The sequence below is a fragment of the Puma concolor genome, chromosome A3 (genome assembly GCF_028749965.1).
Source record: "Puma concolor isolate L17-30 chromosome A3, mPumCon1.1.hap2, whole genome shotgun sequence".
Taxonomy (NCBI): domain Eukaryota; kingdom Metazoa; phylum Chordata; class Mammalia; order Carnivora; family Felidae; genus Puma; species Puma concolor.
Window position 1 is genome coordinate 23,483,782 of NC_141669.1, and position 17,977 is coordinate 23,501,758.

The 17,977-nt window shown below is 40.8% G+C and overlaps 1 protein-coding gene across 1 annotated transcript in view; it reads left to right on the forward strand.

The window, feature by feature from the left end:
• The first annotated feature begins 10,042 nt into the window (after positions 1 to 10,042).
• Positions 10,043 to 17,977, forward strand: part of WDR43 (WD repeat domain 43) — a 48,794-nt gene continuing 40,859 nt past the window's right edge. Inside the window, exons 1-2 of the mRNA XM_025927321.2 lie at positions 10,043 to 10,309; positions 17,123 to 17,260. Of these exons, the coding sequence (XP_025783106.1) occupies positions 10,085 to 10,309; positions 17,123 to 17,260 (363 nt within the window). The 5' untranslated portion in view covers positions 10,043 to 10,084. The remainder of the gene's footprint in view (positions 10,310 to 17,122; positions 17,261 to 17,977) is intronic.

The window sequence follows — 17,977 nt, forward strand, 5'->3', positions numbered from 1 at the left end:
CCGGTGTCGGGGCCCCCGGGTGTCGCTGAGTTAACGGTCTCTGGAGCGAGTCGCACTCCCGCGTGGGGGCCCATTTTCCTCCTCGGAATGTGGGCCAAGTAAACAGTTGACCGCTGACCCATTCCGCCAGCCTCACCCCGGGGACAGGAGGCTTACGAGAGACAAAAGCGGTCAAAGCGCTGTGTAAACTGAAGTCCTGCACCAGCGTAGGCTCACTAGCCTTCAGGAACACTAACGTCACCTGGTCACCCCCAAGATGTCGGAGGAAAAAGCCCAGAGATGCGTTTGGCTGGCGGCGTTTGGACGGGCCATCCGCTGACCCGCGTTCTTTCCCTGACCGCGAAGTCCTTCCCCACCCCCTCACCCCCAACCCTAGCAAGTCCCTTGGACCGGGCTCTGACCCTCTGCATGCCTGCCCCAGGCCCAGGGAGTCCCGAAGGGCCGATTAAAGTGATAGTTGTCACTGTGTGCTTATTTAGCAGAATTGTTTTTGATAATTAAAATATAACAATTATGTTACCACCCCTAAAACTAAGTAGAATCATCTTTAAGGGTGGAAAAGGTCATTGCTAAAATAGGGTTGTAGGGTACAGGGATATTACAGGCTGAATTTAATCCCTTCAGGATTCATATAGCGCGGTCCTAATCCCCAGTACCTCAGAATGTGACTGTATTTGGAGATAAGGTTAAAGAAACAATTAAGTTAAAAGGAAGTCACTGGGGGGTGGGGGGTGAAGTCATTAGGGGGTGGGACCTAATTCACTATGAGTGGTGTCCTTACAAGAAAAGGAGATTAGAACACAGGAACTCAGGGAAGACCAGCTAGACAGGCAGCAGAGGTCCATCTACAAGCCCAGGAGAGAGTCCTCAGAAGCAACCAAACCTGCCCACAATTTGACCTATGTGTTCCAGAACTGTGAGAAAATAAATTTCTGCTGTATAAGCAAAAAAAAAAAAAAAAAAAAAAAAAAAATGCATCGACTGGATTTTTGGATTCTTTTTTATTGGATCTCTTTAAAAATCATTTATTCAGGTTTTGGCACCCTACCCCAAAAGAATGAAATAAAAATAAATTTATTTAATCCTAAAACCAAAACAAAACCAGGAAAAGGTTCTTTGGAGTCCAAGGTCTAATTTGACATTAAATGTCACTAACTTGTTAATTAATTTAGTTGGTAAAAGTTTACTGAGGGTTTGACAATACCAAGCATGTTGGATATTTTACTGATTTAACTTTACAACAACACTGTGTTAGAAATAAGTATTCCTCCTTTATGCATAAGAAAACTGACCCAGGGAGGTTAAATTATTTGGGCAAGGTGCCAAAGCTGACAAGCGGCATGACAGGGTTTCTGACCTAGGTCAGTCTGCTTCAGCAGTTCACGCTCTTTGTACTGTAACACCCCTTCCCAAAAACTGGTTAACAGTACAATTGAATTTAGAATTCAAGTCAAAATATGCCCAAAAGGCTATGAATTCAGTTTCAGTTTGATAAAAGAAGTCTTTTTGTTGCTTTTGAAGACAAATTAAAACTTTCTAAACTGTGCTTTCTAAAACATCAGCCACCACAAACTCCATTATCAGGTTTCTCTCTTTCAGTACTGAAAATGAATAAAGAAACTGCTCTGACCCTCCACCCCAACTGTTCGTCTCACTTCTGTTTTTGATTTGTTTGTTTTGATTTGGTTTTAAGGAAGTTTTCTTGTTTTGTTTGTTTGTTGAGAGAGAGAGAGAGAGAGAGAGAGAGAGTAGGGGGGCAGGGAGGGAGAAGGGCAGAGGGAGAGAGAGAATCCCAAGCAGGCCCCACACTCAGTGCAGAGCCCCACTTACCGCTCTCCATCCCATGACCCTGGGATCATGACCTGAGCCAAAATCAAGAGTTGGACGCTCAACTGACTGAGCCGCCCAGGCACCCACCTATGTTTTTTAAGAAAGTTTCTATGATTTTAAGAAATCTTTTTATTATTACTCCCAAATGAGGGCCTGGGTTGGAACTGTCTGAATCCTAAGCCCTACCGATGGTTTTAAAATTTATCATTCCTGCTTTATTATCTCTTAAAGATGATTAAATTGTATTTGGCTGTTATTTCAGAAGGAGTAGGGCTTGGAAAGAAGAAGATATAATGACAGAATATGGGAAATAAGTTTACATATCTTTGATTTCTAACATAAACTGTAAAAAGCAAATAGCACCCCTTTTTATTATTTGAATAAGACACAATGTTATAAATCTTTGTCCTACACACATCTAATGAAATACATTAACATATGTTGAAAAATACAATTAATCCTTATTAATTGATGATCTTTCAGAGCATTTAAGCTCTCAAAAAGTCACTATGTGTGCCTTTCTGTTTTTGACTATCCTTTTCCCTTTCCTTCCGTCTTCCCTAGGAAACTGTCAGCCTGTACTCTGAAACTATTCTCTGACAATATGAGGCATCATCAACTCATATTTATAAGGCCAGTGTCATTTAGTCAAGCAATTACTTTAAAGTCCAAATAGCTTTCAAGAAGTACTGTGGCTGATGGCTAACATCTTAAAATCTCAAGTCGAATTAGACCATCAGTTCTAATTCCACCAATGTTCTCCTCTACCTCTTTGAGTGTGCTTCTTTCCTCTCTTTTGTATAATTTTCCCTCATCCTTCAGGTATCAACCTCACCAGAATGGTGGCTTATAATAACTCCAAAACACTGGGAGAAGTGACTCTCCTATGTGTTCCTGGTATATATCCTGTCTTTAGACCAAACCCTGCATGGTGCATGTCAGATTAAATAAAATCACTGTTTATTTACCATTTCTGAAGTTAGAGGATAAGATTGTGGAGAGGATTGTGTCTAACTCATCATTATAATTCCATTGCCTGTCATAGTGCCTGGAACCCAATGTGCCCTCAATAAATATTTGTTGAATAAATGATTGAAGAAAGTAGGAAATGAGAAAAACAGCAGCCCTGATACCTAGGTGCCTATACTAAATAATTCAGCACGTAAATATGGTCCAAATATATTTAATAGTTGTATGTTTTATTCTGTATCTTTACATGTACTTAGCTTTTACTAGAACTGCTGAAGTTCATGATTTTTTTAAAACTGATTTTTAGCAAAACATAAAGTATCTAAATCTGAGAATATAACTGCTTTTCTCTTGCTTTTTCATGTGTTTCCCCCTGTTGCTGCTGAACTTGAATCTGGATTCTGTAAAACTCCTCTAGGATATACTGTTGTGTATTAGAAATTGAAGGAGTCAATTGAAGGAGGTCAAAAGATACAAACTTTTAGATATAAAATAAATAAATCCTGAGGATGTAATGTACAACATGGTGACAATAGTTAATATTACGTTGCATATTTGTAAGTTGCTAAGAGAGTACATCTTAAAAGTTCTTACACTGTCTCGATATTATAGCTTTATTGTAAATTTTGAAATCAGGTAGTAGGAGTACGCCAATTTGTTTTTCTTTTAGATAATTGCTTCACTTTGCATTTCCATATAAGGATTAATTTACCAATTTCTACAAAAAGTCCAGCTAAGGAGCACCTGGGCAGCTCAGTCGGTTAAGTGTCCAACTCTCGGGTTCAACTCAGGTCATGATCTAGTGGTTGTGAGTTCAAGCCCTGTGTCAGGCTCTGTGCTGGCGGTGTGGAGCCTGCTTAGGATTCTCTCTCTCTCTCTCTCTCTCTCTCTCTCTCTCTCTCTCACCCTCTCTCTCTCTGCTCCTTCTGCATGCACACTCTCTCAAAATAAATAAATAAACATTAAAATATTCCTGATAAGATTTTTGTAGGGATTATTGAATTTACAGAGCGAATTGAGTACAATTACTATCTGGACAATATTGAGTTTATCAGTTCATGAATATGCAACGTCCTTCCCTTTATTTAGGTCTCCTTTAAGTTTTCTCAGCAATGTTTTATACTTTTTAGAATACAAGTCTTGAACTTTTGTTCATTTTTCCCCCAGGTATTTTTTCTGTTGCTATTGCAAATGGAGTCATTCTCAATTTAATATTGATTGTCTATTGATAGAATGTAGACATACAATTGATTTTTATATGGATCTTGTATCTTGAGACCTTGCTACATTGATTTATTAGTTTTAGAATTTTTTGAGGATTCTTCAAAATTTTCTATAAGTCATCTGTGAATAAAAATACTTTTATTCTTTCCTCTCCAATTTGGATGGTATTATTATTATTATTATTATTATTATTAACTTTATTGCAATAGGTGGAACCTTCAGTAAATATTGAATAGAATTGGTCAGAATGGACAGAATTAACTTTTCAATCTTAGGAGGAAAGCATCAATCTTTCATCATTAAGTATGAAGTGAGCTGTAGGTTTTTTTTTAGATTCCCTTTATCAGATTGAGGATATTCCCTTCTGTCCCTACTTTGTTAAAAGTTTTTTTTTTTTTTTTAATTATCAATCGGTGTTGGATTCTGTTAAAATCTTTTTCTTCATCAAAAAATGTTTTTCTGAGGCGCCTGGGTGGCGCAGTCCGTTAAGCGTCCGACTTCAGCCAGGTCACGATCTCGCGGTCCGTGAGTTCGAGCCCCGCGTCAGGCTCTGGGCTGATGGCTCAGAGCCTGGAGCCTGTTTCTGATTCTGTGTCTCCCTCTCTCTCTGCCCCTCCCCCGTTCATGCTCTGTCTCTCTCTGTCCCAAAAATAAATAAACGTTGGAAAAAAAAATGTTTTTCTTTATCTTTCAAGATTATCATGCATTTTTTTTCTTTTTTTTTTTTAATTTTTTTTTAACGTTTATTTATTTTTGAGACACAGAGAGACAGAGCATGAACGGGGGAGGGTCACAGAGAGAGGGAGACACAGAATCTGAAACAGGCTCCAGGCTCTGAGCTGTCAGCACAGAGCCCGACGCGGGGCTCGAACCCACGGACCGTGAGATCATGATCTGAGCCGAAGTCGGACGCTTAACCGACCGAGCCACCCAGGCGCCCCTTATCATGCATTTTTAATCCTTTATTCTGTTAACATGGTATATTACAGTTACTGATTTTTGAATGTTAAGCCAACCTTACATTCCTGGGATAAATCCCATTTGATCATGGTCTTTAATCTTTTTTATATATTGCTGACTAGATTTGCAAATATTCTGTTAAGGATTAGAGACTGATAGGATCTATCACTTTGTAGGATAAAAAGAATTAGTTAAAAGTCGAATTGTTAGTAAATTCAATGAAGGCCTGGAATTGGGGCAGAGAGAGGATTAGAAGAGCTTAAATTACAGGCAGAGCAAAAGAGCAGGACCTATAACAAGAATGATAAGGGCAGGAAACCGGAAGCAGGTCAGGGTTTAGTGATGTTTGAGACCATCCACAGTGAATGATGATATTGGGGAGGGTGACAGGGACCAGATTACAGATTGTCTTGTAATGCACATATATTAAACAGCATAGAGTTTCTTCTGTAGGTGCCAGCAAGCTTGTGGAGGGTTTCAAGTGGAGAAGTGGAATGGCCAGGTTAATAATCTACAAAAATCGTAGCACTGAGACCAGCGTGGAGAAAGGGAGTCTAATACAAGCAGTGGTGGCAGTTCCAGTGGGAGACATAAGGCTCAGATAAGAACAGAAGTGGTAGAATTGGATGGAGATGAGGAAATTGAATGGAGAATTATTTAAGAGATAAAATAGGATCTGATGATTGATCAGATATGTATATGTGTTTGGGTAGAAGTGAGATGTGGGACTGGGTAACAGGTGGCTTTCTGACTTTCTCCAGTGGCTAACTGGATAGTTGATGGTATCATCAGCTGAGGCAAAGGATATAACAGAATGAGCACAATTAGGTTCGGCTGCATGTGACATAACCCAAAATACTGTAGTTTAAACAGCAGGGTAGTTTAATTTTCTCTTGTATAAAAGAAGTCCAGGCAAGGTGGCCCAGAGCGTATATCATGCTTCAGGGTTTCTAGATCCTTCTATCTTGCTGCTCTGCTATTCTTAGCATGTCGTTTTCTCCTCAAACTCCATCATGGATGCTCTAACTTTTGGCCATCATATTTGAGTTCCAGGAATTAAGAAGGAAAAAAAGCAATGAATAATAGCAAGCCCTGTCACTTTAAGGACATTTTGTACTGGCCTATAGTCACATGGTCTCACAGTTTGCAAAGAAAGCTGGGAGACGTACTCTTTATTCTGGAAAGTCACATGCCCAGGTAAAGAAGTGCCCCAAGGCACCCTGATGTTAGAGAGTGGGAGATAAGGAAGATCCAGGAGAGAAGACAGAGAAGGGGAGCCCGAGAAGCAAGAGGAAGCCAGAAGGGTGTGATGCCACGGAAGACAAGCATGCTGATGATAAGTCATATGAGATTCAGACTTACAACGGACACATATTTAGCAATGTAGAGGTTACTGTGCCCTTACTGAGAATTTTGGCATAGTGATGGGTTGGAATGAAAATCCCGTTAGAGGAGAGAAATCAGAGGAGAGAGATTAAGAAAATTAGATTACTTTTTTTTTTTTTTTTTTTAAGGAAAGAAAAGATTGGGACGGTGCCTTTGGGGGAAGTGAGGTAAAGGGAATTTTATTTTTTAGGAAGAAAGAAATAACAGCATGTTTATATGTTGATGAGAAGGATTAAGTTGAGAAGTAAGATTAATGCTGGTAGAGAGAGGAAAGACGTTTTGGAATAATGAGATCTATAACTTATGTGGAGGGGTAGCCTCTGCTAGGAGCATGGACAATTCATCCATAGTGCCAGGAGTGACAGGCACAGGTCAGTTAGAGTTTGTGGTACCGGAAGCTTGTGGAAGTTCTCTTGTGATTGCTTCTCTTTTCTCAAAAAATAGAAGCAAAGTCATCCACTGAGAGCAAGGAGGATGGAGTTTTGAGATGGTAGGAGAAGATAAGAATTAGTGTCTAGGAGAGTGGAAGTGTGAATGGACTCGGGAACAATTGAGAACCTGGCAGCATTGACTTCCCACGTGAAGCTTGTGACCATGAATTTAAAGTGCATAAGAGTCATAATAGGTGGCTGTGACTTTTCTCTAGTTACTTTCAGCTGCTTTGGGGGGAAGAGTTAGGTTTTACCAGGTTTGCAGTTTTACCACGGAAGGACTATGATGTGGGAAAGAGGCAAGGGATTTGAGGGTTGTAATCGTAGACTTTAAGATAAATTAAGGGGGCAACTGGGTGGCTCAGTTGGTTAAGCATCTGACTTCTGCTCAGGTCATGATCTCATGGTTCATGGGTTTGAGCCCCATGTCAGGCTCTGTTCTGACAGCTGGGAGCCTGGAGCCTGCTTTTGGAGCTTGGAGCCTGTTTCAGATTCTGTGTCTCCTCTCTCTGCCCCTACCCTGCTCGCACTCTGTCTGTCTCTCTCTCTCAAAAATAAACATTTAAAAACTTTTTAAAAATTAAAAATATATAAAAATATAAATTAAGAGGAAGGAGCAGCCCTTAAGGAGCTGGAGGGAGCAAGCCTTCCGGAAAGATAGGAGTTAATGGTTAGAGAGTGGTGTGGGAAAATTGAGATTAGGAAGGGGGTGCAGCTATTGTAATGATAAGGTCTGAGACGTGACCATGAGAGTAAGTAAGGTAGAGGCCAAGATCAGGGGCGCCTGGATGGCGTAGTCGGTTAAGCGTCCGACTTCAGCCAGGTCACGATCTCGCGGTCTGTGAGTTCGAGCCCCGCGTCAGGCTCTGGGCTGATGGCTCAGAGCCTGGAGCCTGTTTCCGATTCTGTGTCTCCCTCTCTCTCTGCCCCTCCCCCGTTCATGCTCTGTCTCTCTCTGTCCCAAAAATAAGTAAAAAAAAAAAAAAAGTTAAAAAAAAAATTAAAAAAGAAAAGGAGGAGGTCAATGAATGATATTTTGGGTATTGAAGGGTCATCAACCTGAGTTTTATATAGTCTCATTGGGTCAAATTGTTTATACTCAAAGATGGCTTAGTTAGAAATCCAACTCCTCCTTTACTGCTCAGCTCTACACCTCAGTTTTGTTACCTGAAAAATGGAGATGTTCATAGTTTCTACTTCTTAGGGTTGTTGTGAGGACTGAATGGATTAATGCACACAAAATACTTAGCATAGTACCTGACATATGGTGAGTGCACAACAAGCTTTTATTTTTACTTGTATATTTGTGACTAACTAATCTATAACTCTAGCTCAGACTTTTCTTCATACAGATTTATATATGCTCCTTTACAACAAAGTCCTTGAAAACGTTTCTGAAAATCCCTTTTCTGCACTTTCTCACCTCCTTTTTTCTTTCTCACCCTCTACACTAAGTCTCCCACCCCAAATGCTTTTGTTTTGTTTTTGAGAGAGAGAGAGAGGGCGCAAGTGAGCGAGGGGCAGAGACGGGGAGAGAGAGAATTCCACAAGGGGCTGAGAGGGAGAGAGAGAGAAGCGGGGCTCACCCAAGTGGGACTTGTGCTCACCAGATGCAGGGCTCAAACTCACTTAAAGTGGGGCTCTAACTCACAAACTGTGAGATCATGACCCTAGCCCCCAAGTCTGATGCTTAACTGACTGAGCTACCCAGGCGCCCCTATTGGATTTTTTTTTTTTTTTTAAGATTTTATTTTAAAGTAGTTTTCACACCCAACGTGGGGCTTGCACTCATAACCCTGAGATCAAGAGTTGCATGCTCTACCTTCTCGGCCAGGCACCCCTCAACTGTTTTTGAAAAGTCACCAACGCCCTTGATCTTGCCAAATCCTGGTTCGTTTTCAGTCTTCATCTTACAATCTTTGACATGTTTTTGATCAGTTTTGCTTCCTAAATCCTTATAAAGATTTGGTTTCCAGGGCATTTCATTCTCTTGGGCTTTCATCCTACCTGTTACCCATTCTTCATCTTCTTTGCTGGATCTTCCTCCTCTTCCTGACCTCTGAAGGTTGGCACATTTTGGGGCTAAGTTTTCTTTTCTATCTGCACTTATACCCAAAATGCTCTGACTAGTCCCACAGTTTCAAAAAGCATTTGTATGCCAATGCATCCAAACTTCTATCTCTGTGATCTTCTCTTATAGCCAGCTCCTCCTGAACAACTCTATTTGGAGGTACAATAGGCATATCATACTTAACTGTCCAAAACAGAACTCTTGATTTCCACTCCAACCAAACCCGTTTCCCCAATCCAGCTGATGGAATCACCATTTAGTAGTTTGTTCAGGCCTTAGAATCATCTTTCACCTGTCTTTTTCTTACCCTTTGCAATCATTTAGCAAACCTGGTTGGCTCTAATTTCAGGTTACATGTGGAATTTGGTCATTCTCCCCACCTTTACTGCTTTCATCTGAGTCCAGCCCACCAGTGTCCTTCTGTATTGTGTGTCTGCTTTCATTCTTGCCTCTCTTACATCTCCATCCAGAGGCCAGGAGGCCTTTTAAGAAATGTAGATCTGTTTGTTATTCCAAATAATCTAAAACGCAAATGTTACCTTGGCACTCCCTGTTTGTAAAGCTTCAGAGTCTTCCTATATCCCTGAAGGTGGTGTTTTTTGTCTTTACCGCTAGGCAATAAGCTGTGTGGGCTGAATAATATCTGGCATTTCTTGAATTAGAATGCATTGATTTGTTGAAACATTCTGGAGTCATTACAAATTGTCTATTTGATGTAGTAACATGGGATTAATCCTGACGAAATAAGCAGCTCCTACTATTACTTTTACACTATGATGTCTGAATAAACTACGTGTCTTATGTGTGCACATGATTATAGCGTGGAAGTGGATAAGAAAAAATGAAAACAAATGTCACAATCATGGAGTTATGTGATTATTTCTTCTAAACATTGAGTTCAATCATGTTATAATTAAAAAAAACAACAAACCCAAACCTTTTTCTTTCTTCTTTTTTTTTGAAAAGAAATGTCCCGCTCTCCAGTCTGCGGTCACGTCCCTCCACAGTCCCCTCCCCCGCAGTATAAGTTAGCCTTGGGCCCTCCGGGCCACCGTCCACAGGCTGGGTCCGCCCAACGCTTGCTCAAGACGCGAGGAGCCGCTCCCTCGGCTGTCTACGCTCCCTCCTCCCGACTTCCTCCCTCCAGGCCCCGCCCCGCGCCGGTGCGCATGCGCACAGACGAACACGTGGCTGCCGCGGAGCCAGGGCAGCAATGGCGGCGGGCGGCCGTGGTGTTGCAGACCCCCTGTCCCCGGCAGGGGTTCCTTGCGCCTTCTCCCCGCTGAACCAGGCCTACTTCGCTTTGGCGTCTGCCGACGGTCAGTTGCGAGTGTGGGAGACAGCCAACAATAGGCTGCACCAAGAGTACGTGCCTTCCGCGCACCTCAGCGGTACCTGCACCTGCCTGGCCTGGGCGCCAGCGCGGCTGCAGGCCAAGGTAAAGCAGGCGGGACGGCGGGGGGCGGGCGTCCGCCCGGACTCGGCCTCAGTGCACCCTCGGCCCCACGGCGCGTGGCCCGGCAGCTCGCGCGGCCCTGCGAGGCCCGGGGCGAGGAGGCACAGAGCGTGGCGGCGGCGGCGGCGGCGCGGACTCCATCCACTTCGCCAGTCCCGTGTGCGGCCTGTCCACAGGGTAGCGAAAGAGGGCGCGGCTGGATCCGATGGGCCGTTGACTGGAGTCCCACGACTGACTCCATGCGGTCTGTGCCCCGCGCCCCTCTGTCGTCGGGGCCGCCATGTTCGCATAGGCCCCCGGTCCCCCAGGGCGGCTTGCTTCTGCCAAGCCTCTCGCATCAACATGTGCTCTTCAGTGTCTTGGCTTTTGACAGAGTCCCTCCTTGGGACTGTACTGTTCTTTTCCGATTCCTCTAGTTCATCGGCTTTGCCTTAGGCGATTGGAATGAGTGAGTCTGTTTCCTTGCTTCCGGACACCCTCCCTTCCCCCCCCGCCCCAACCCTTGGGTGCAGCTCACCACGTGTTCTCTTCCACGTCCAGTGTGTGGGACTCTCACTCTTGAAACTCTTGACTTTCCCAGGTTTGTTTCCATTCTAAGTATTTTGAAACTATATGCTTTTTTATTTTTTAACATCTCAATTTCCCCTTTATACACCCTTTTTAAACCAAGTCTGAAGTCTGCTATAGGATGTGGAGGTAAAGTGAAGTGGCCGGTTTAATTTAATGAATGTCAATCCAGGTGAAGTTTTTTTAGATGGGACACTGCCGAGTTAGGGAAGGCTTTTCACTGTTAGGGCCCCATCTCAGGTAAGATGCCACTCACTGTTTAGTCACTAGACTACGTCTGCTCTAACTCACATGCACGTGGGTACTACAGGTATAGAGTAGTCAAACGGAATCATTCTAACGTGATTTGGAAGCCTCAGGTATCGTGTTTAGCTGACACTATGGGTAAAACTTCAAAAGCTAGTATTTAAGACAGAGTTTTAACTCCATCTGACTACCGTGGGGAGCTTTCTGTTAAATTTTTAGGTTGAAAGTAGGGGTACATCTAACTATGCTTTGGATGAGTATATTTAGGTATTTTTCAGATCTTAAGATAGCTTTTCATAGTTTCTAGATGAAGTGACTTTAGTTGATTATTAAAAGAAACCTTTTTGGGGCTCTTAAGGTGAACTCAGACTCTTAAAAAAAAATCATAGGCATCATTGTTAAAGTTAGAGCAATCTGCATAATTTTCCTTTTCAAAATTATTTTCTATGTTTCTATCTTAACAGTCCTATAAAGAGATGACAATATTCATGCTGAGGGAAAATCTGGAACAATGATTGGATGCATGGATCCAAGCTCTACTGCTTACATTTAATCTAGGTTTGGCTTCATAGTAATTCAGTAGTTTTTATACCTCTGATTCATCATTGGTAAAACAGGGGTGATAATACCCACCTCATAGAATGGTTGTGAAGGTGAACATGTTTAATAACACATAAGTATTTAGAATAATGTAAGTGCTACAACCACTGGTCATTATTGATATCTCATGTTTGTATGGTTAGTCCTGGCAGGGAAAGATTAACTTTTTGTCTTGTGAAGAAGAAACTGAGGCTCTGGAAAATTAAGCAACTTGCAAAAAACCAAAAACAGAAATAGAACTCAGGTATTTAGGGCTTAGTTCTCCATTATCTACAACAAATAGTTAATATTAGGTTGGCAGAAGTTTGTTGCCTGCCCCCATCCCTCTTTGCCTCACCCCCCTTTGATTTTCTGTTGACTTAAGTCACATTCTGTGCCTCAGGAATAAAACTTTGGCCTAGTTACAAATTTCCTGTTGAAAGTCATAGTTTTAAGTTATGTATACCAGTCTGATATAGAAAAATATCTGAATTTGGTTTCATACCCAGGACTCAACTCAAATTTGGCTTTTGTCACATTGAGCAAGTCACTAGTTTGGAAGGCTTAATTGAAAAATGAGAGTTTGGCTACTTAAAAGTTTTTGTAGGCTTCAGTATCCTTTTATCTGTATGCTCTTGTTTTAGCCACATAACTTTGTGAAATGTTTTGAAATAAGATTTTTAAGAACAGAATCAGAACTAAGAAAATTCAAGTGACTTCACTGAAGCTTTAATAACCAAAGAAGAGATTGTGGCCACCAGAGTTGAGGTACTCTGACTCCTTGTCCACTTTTCTCACGCGGTAACCCTAGATCTTGAGTCACAGAATTGAGAACTTGGAGGAATGTAGAGACATCCAGTCTTTGTCATATTGGAGATGTATCCTTCTAGAACATCAATTTTACTTGAAGATGAGAGGGGAGAAGCAGTTTTCTTGAATGCGCACACATATTTTGGGGTAAAATAAAGTCACATAATTTTTTAAAGCTAGAAAATGATTAGTGATTTATAGCAGCTGCTTCAGTCCATGCTCCCAGGCCCCTGGGTTATGATCTTTGTCACTTAAGTTTTAAGATGTTCTCATCTTAAACCCTTCCATTTCCCATCTTTGAGGATTAGAGTATGAGGCTTGAAATGATGTTATTCTGAAGCCAGTGTTCCCAGCATGTTAACGTTTTTGGCACTCAAATCTGAAGTGGAGATTATGCCACACACCTTTCAGAGTCTTCAGAGAATTATATGACTGCTGTAGTAAGTGCTCAGTAAATGTTAATTGTTATTGAATGCTTCAGTTAGCATTCTCTGTGGGCTCATTTTACTATTTACTGCTAACATTCCTCTGTAAATCATTTTGTAATGGTATCTTGTATCTGGTTCAGTGATTGGCAATTTGCCACCCAAAGACAAAGTTTGGTGGCATTACTACTGAGTGGAGAAAAATGAGTTGGTGCTGGGTTGCTTGGGTAACAAGAATTAAAGCAGTACTTCGTAAATGTTTAGAATAATCGGATTGCTCTTTCTTGTTCTTGGTCACAGAATGATTCTAATACCTCACATGCCACAGTAGTGTTTGGAGGGTTTTTGTACATGTTATATAGCTGAGCATTTCATTTGGTTGATGGGGCCTGGGGGAAGAGGACCTCTAATGAGGATAAGCAAAGTGCAAGAAGACAGACTGATGGACTATCGACAGATGGCTGTTTTTACAGCTCCTCAGGTGTACGTGTGTAAACTGAGGCGGAGATGTTATGCCAAAGCCACGGAGGAAGTGGCTGAGCCACCTAGTAACTGACCCTGGTATTTCATTGCCCCCTTAAATCTCTCAAACTTCTCTACTTTTCCTTCCCTAGCTGATGTACAGCTCTGAAGAAACAGGCCTTGTCGACTGTTAGCTACCACAGGAAATGTGTTTATGCTCCTTTGCTGTCACTGCAGTTAAAATGGTCTCACGCAGCTTAGTACTTGTTGAACGAAACACATGGATTTCAGCCATGAGACAGGGCAAGCACAGTAGCATTAAGAATGTTTTTAGCAAGAATCTGAGCTGAGTATTCCCATTCTCATCCCTTGGAGATGTAGTACAGTCTGGTTGTGTTCCTGCATGATGCTCTATCTTAGGGTCTCTCCAGTATTTGAACTTGAAAACAAGGTAAAGTTTGCAGATGAGATCCTGTTGACAGGAATAGAAGTTCCTGTGTATTAGAATTTAAGTGTTTTTGATATAAAGACTGTATGTAATTATTTGTATAAAATGCACACATTTTGTTCACTGTTATCTTATGAAACCTAAACATTTGCCAGAGAAATGATAAGATAGGCCAAGAAAAGGCCTAGGAGACTAATTGCAGAATGAAACTTGAAACTTTGGCATAATTTTTGGTGTCTGGAGGTCAGAATTTTTCAAAAATAGTTTTGATCCATTAGTGGATTGTGAGACAGATTAGTGGGTTGTGATAGTGTTAAATGAAATAGACCATCAGAGTGTGTTTTGCTTGGGAAAGGATATGGTTTTTGTGGAACTTGTTTCGCTTACGTATATGTATTTTTATGAGTGTGTGTACTGGCTGTCCATGTAAACTCTTCTTACTCTGGGATCTCAGTCTAAAACGTCATTGCTTAATTGGTCAAATTCAGACTTCTCATCAATGGATGTGCTTTTTTCCTCTGTTTTTCACATCTGCCCTGTCTTGATTTTGTAAATCCTGCACATATGTTGGTGACACTCTCACCCAGCCTTTTGATTGCCTTTTGGATCAAATGCTGATAAACTTTTTCAGATTGGTGCTGCTCTTTATTGTTTAGCTCAGTCAGACTTTCAACATTGAAAAAGACTCTGTAAGAAATCACATTTTTTTTGGGCTTAACTCTTGGTACCCCCAGGAACTCCCAATTTTCCAATCACAAATATGAATTAAAGTAGCCTACCCTTTTCATTACTTTATTTAATTATATGTAAATAATGAGTGTGCACATGACATTGCGTTAGGCACTTTAGAGGAAGTAAAACTGAGTATGACTGAGACATCAGGGAAGAAATGGACAATTCAGATGTGCAGTGTCTGTAATGCAGAGCACAGTATGATGTGTGCCTTAAGGGAAAGAAGAGATTTTTGTGGAGAGATGAGAGTTGAGGTGGACCTTGAAGCATGGATAGATTTTTAACCAGGTAAAAATTGAGGTGAGCAGGAAAAGACCCCTCCAGGTTCAGGGAAAAGCAGAAGCAAAATGGGAAAGTGTTAGTGATTGGTGTAATGTAAAGATGGAATTAGAAATAAGGTTGGAAAAGGTGGGTTGGAGGCAAATGGCAGATGCTTTTGAATACAAGTTGTTTATATTGATTTACTGTTCTCTGGGGAATCATTGAAGTTTTTGATCACAGGAGCAACAGGTTCAGAAAGAAAATGCTGACAAAGGTCTATCATAATCTATAAATATTAGCTTTAAATTCTTGGTTTCAGAAATATTTGGTAATGGGGTAGTATTTAAAATAGTAGATTTCGCTAAAATGCACATTGCTTACATAAGCTTATCTGGTTGACTTGTTCAGACATGCTCATCCTGCTAACTTGGAAGTGATTTTTAAAAAGATCGTCCAACTCAGAGAAAATATGCATGAGTCAGTAGTTCTTTGAGATGTGTTACTTGTGTTATTATTTAGGTTTAGACCAGTAATCCTGAAAATTGGGCATAGGTTCTGTGGATGCTCCTCCACGTGTCTCTGCTTGCTTCTCCCCAAAATACAGATTTTGTTGATGGGGAAATTAGGGCTTTGAATATGTTAATGTTTAATTTCTAAAATTTCTTTGTGCTTTTTAGTGCAAATTCGTATTTCCAAAAACACATATACATATTTGGACCAGCATATGTTTCACACATTAGAAACCTCAGTGTGGATAATTTTGATTTGATTTGGGAAAACCCAAGAGTTGGAGAAATAAGTTCTAGAATCTTTCAGAGAAGAGTTTTCTGATGAAGTGTAGTAGGAGGTTGGTATACTTTCCCCCACTGCCCTTGCCTGAAATAGGTGTTTGTGTTTATAATCTTGTGCAGAAACCACATCTGCCTTGCAGGATCATTCAGACTTGGCTTTAGACATTTGTTTAACTGAAGGTGGGACATAGGACCTTGCTTGTGCTAAGGTTTCAATGTTTTAAGCAAATTAAATTACTGATAAGACCAGACTTTTATAGTTTGGCTTTTAATTGTAACTTCTCTTTGGGGTTTATTAACGTAGATACGTTTCCTCAGGACTTGCAAAATGTGTATTTTTTTCTATATATAAAAATTTATTTTTTGTTAAATCTTTTTACTTTTTGTGACCTAAATGTTCAAATGAGTAAAATTCTTCAAATGTAACAGCCCCATAAGAAAACTCAAAAAAATGGAAAATGCTGTATAAATCTCCTCCTTGATATTTTTTATGTATTTGTAACATCATAGTTTATGTTGGTGGCTTTTGGGGCAAATTTTCTGTTGTTTTTGCTCTAGAGCAAAGATCTTGCACTATTGAGAATATGTTCTTTTTCCAGGGTTAGTGGTTTATATTAAAACAATGTTTTATATTAAAAGAATGGCTTTCTCAGCACTTTATGCTAAAGTGCAGGCTGGCAAGCTTTAATTTAAAAAAACATATGGAAGAGAAGTTCTGAAATGGTAAATTTTCAGCATTATAAATATACTTTGATGTGATGTGATCATTGATTGTTTTTGGCATATGGGAGCTGTTAGTATTATTTTTGAAGTAAATCAAAGAAGTCTTGTGGCATTAGACATTAGATTGAAACTTGGGCCTCTTAAGTCATTAGGATCACCAAGACTGCATGGAACTTTTCTGACTAACCCTAATTCTCACACACTAGAGCAACTTCAAGTGTGAGCTATTAGTTACAATGATTTTTTTTTTGACTGAAACCGAAATAAATGTGTGTTTATAAAAACATTAGAGTCCCCTCCTGGGAATGAAGGTAGAACTCAAAGGAAAGATGAGAGGAAAAGGGAAAGTGTTGGTTGCTTGGGTCTATAATCTCTGCTTGGGAGTGGAGGCTTCCCTTGGACCTATCAGGAGTGGTTCATTTCTGAGAAGTGGAAGCAGCAGTGAGGCTGCATGGATCTTTTAAGAGAATACCAAGAGCATACCATGTTGTCTTTGCTCCCTCCCTTCCAGAGAGGTAGGAGGCAGGGACTGAGACTTACAAGCTCTTCTTTTCATTGGAGTAGTTTTTTTTTTTTTTCCTAAATAGAAAGAAAGCATTTGAGAGTGAATTCCCCCACCCCTGTCTTTAACGTGTCTTTTGGTAGCAGTCATTTCATTTGTTGTCTAGTGGGCATTTGCATTTATGCATTAATGATGTCTTGTATTGAAATACATAATTGTTTTTTCTTTTTTTCTTCCCCCCCCCCCCAGGAAAGTCCCCAGAGGAAAAAAAGGAAATCAGAGGCTATAGGACCGAGTAACCAGATTGACTTGTTGGCTCTTGGTACAGCAGTTGGTAGTATTTTATTATACAGTACAGTAAAAGGAGAATTGCACAGTAAATTGATAGTAAGTATAGATATTTGTATGTGCACAGACATATATTGTATATAAAAGATGGTGGGGAAACTATTAGAGATTTATTAAAAACAACAGTTCAGGATAATGCTATAGGATCTGTACTATAGGCACATATTTCTGCTCCCACATTTAAAATTGTGTATAGTGATATTTGCTAATAGCTGTGACAGGTAATGTAATCTTCATTATATGTCAGAATACGAAGAACTTTTGATGAGGTTTAAAATAGAGGTAATAAGTTCAAGGTATCACAAACAGTGACTGCAGGAAAGAGCTCACCACTTCCAGGGCCAGAGAACAAAGGAGGCAGTGGGATTATTGCTGCAACTCAGACCTTTAAGGAACAGGTATTGCTTTCTATGCTGCTGTCTCTTGAGGAGTGGCCCCATGGACTTGAGGTCCAGACCTCTGAGGACAGAGCTCTAGCTGACTGCTAGTGTCTCTGAAAGGAGGGGAGGAGACTATTCCAGGGGTTGGAAAAATTGCATATTGGGTTCAGCTGCTGCCAGAAGCATTGCCTTGTTGGGGTAAAGATAGTCTGGGCTGATATACACTAGAAGACAGGAAGGAACAGGTCCCTTGTTCTTCCTCCAGCCTTGTCTCCCTCTAGCACCCCTTATTGGTGGAGCCTACTGGCCATGCAGCTGGCAAAGCAAGAATGTGGTTTGGAGTCCTAGCCCCAGTATCACAGAGCAAATATATACT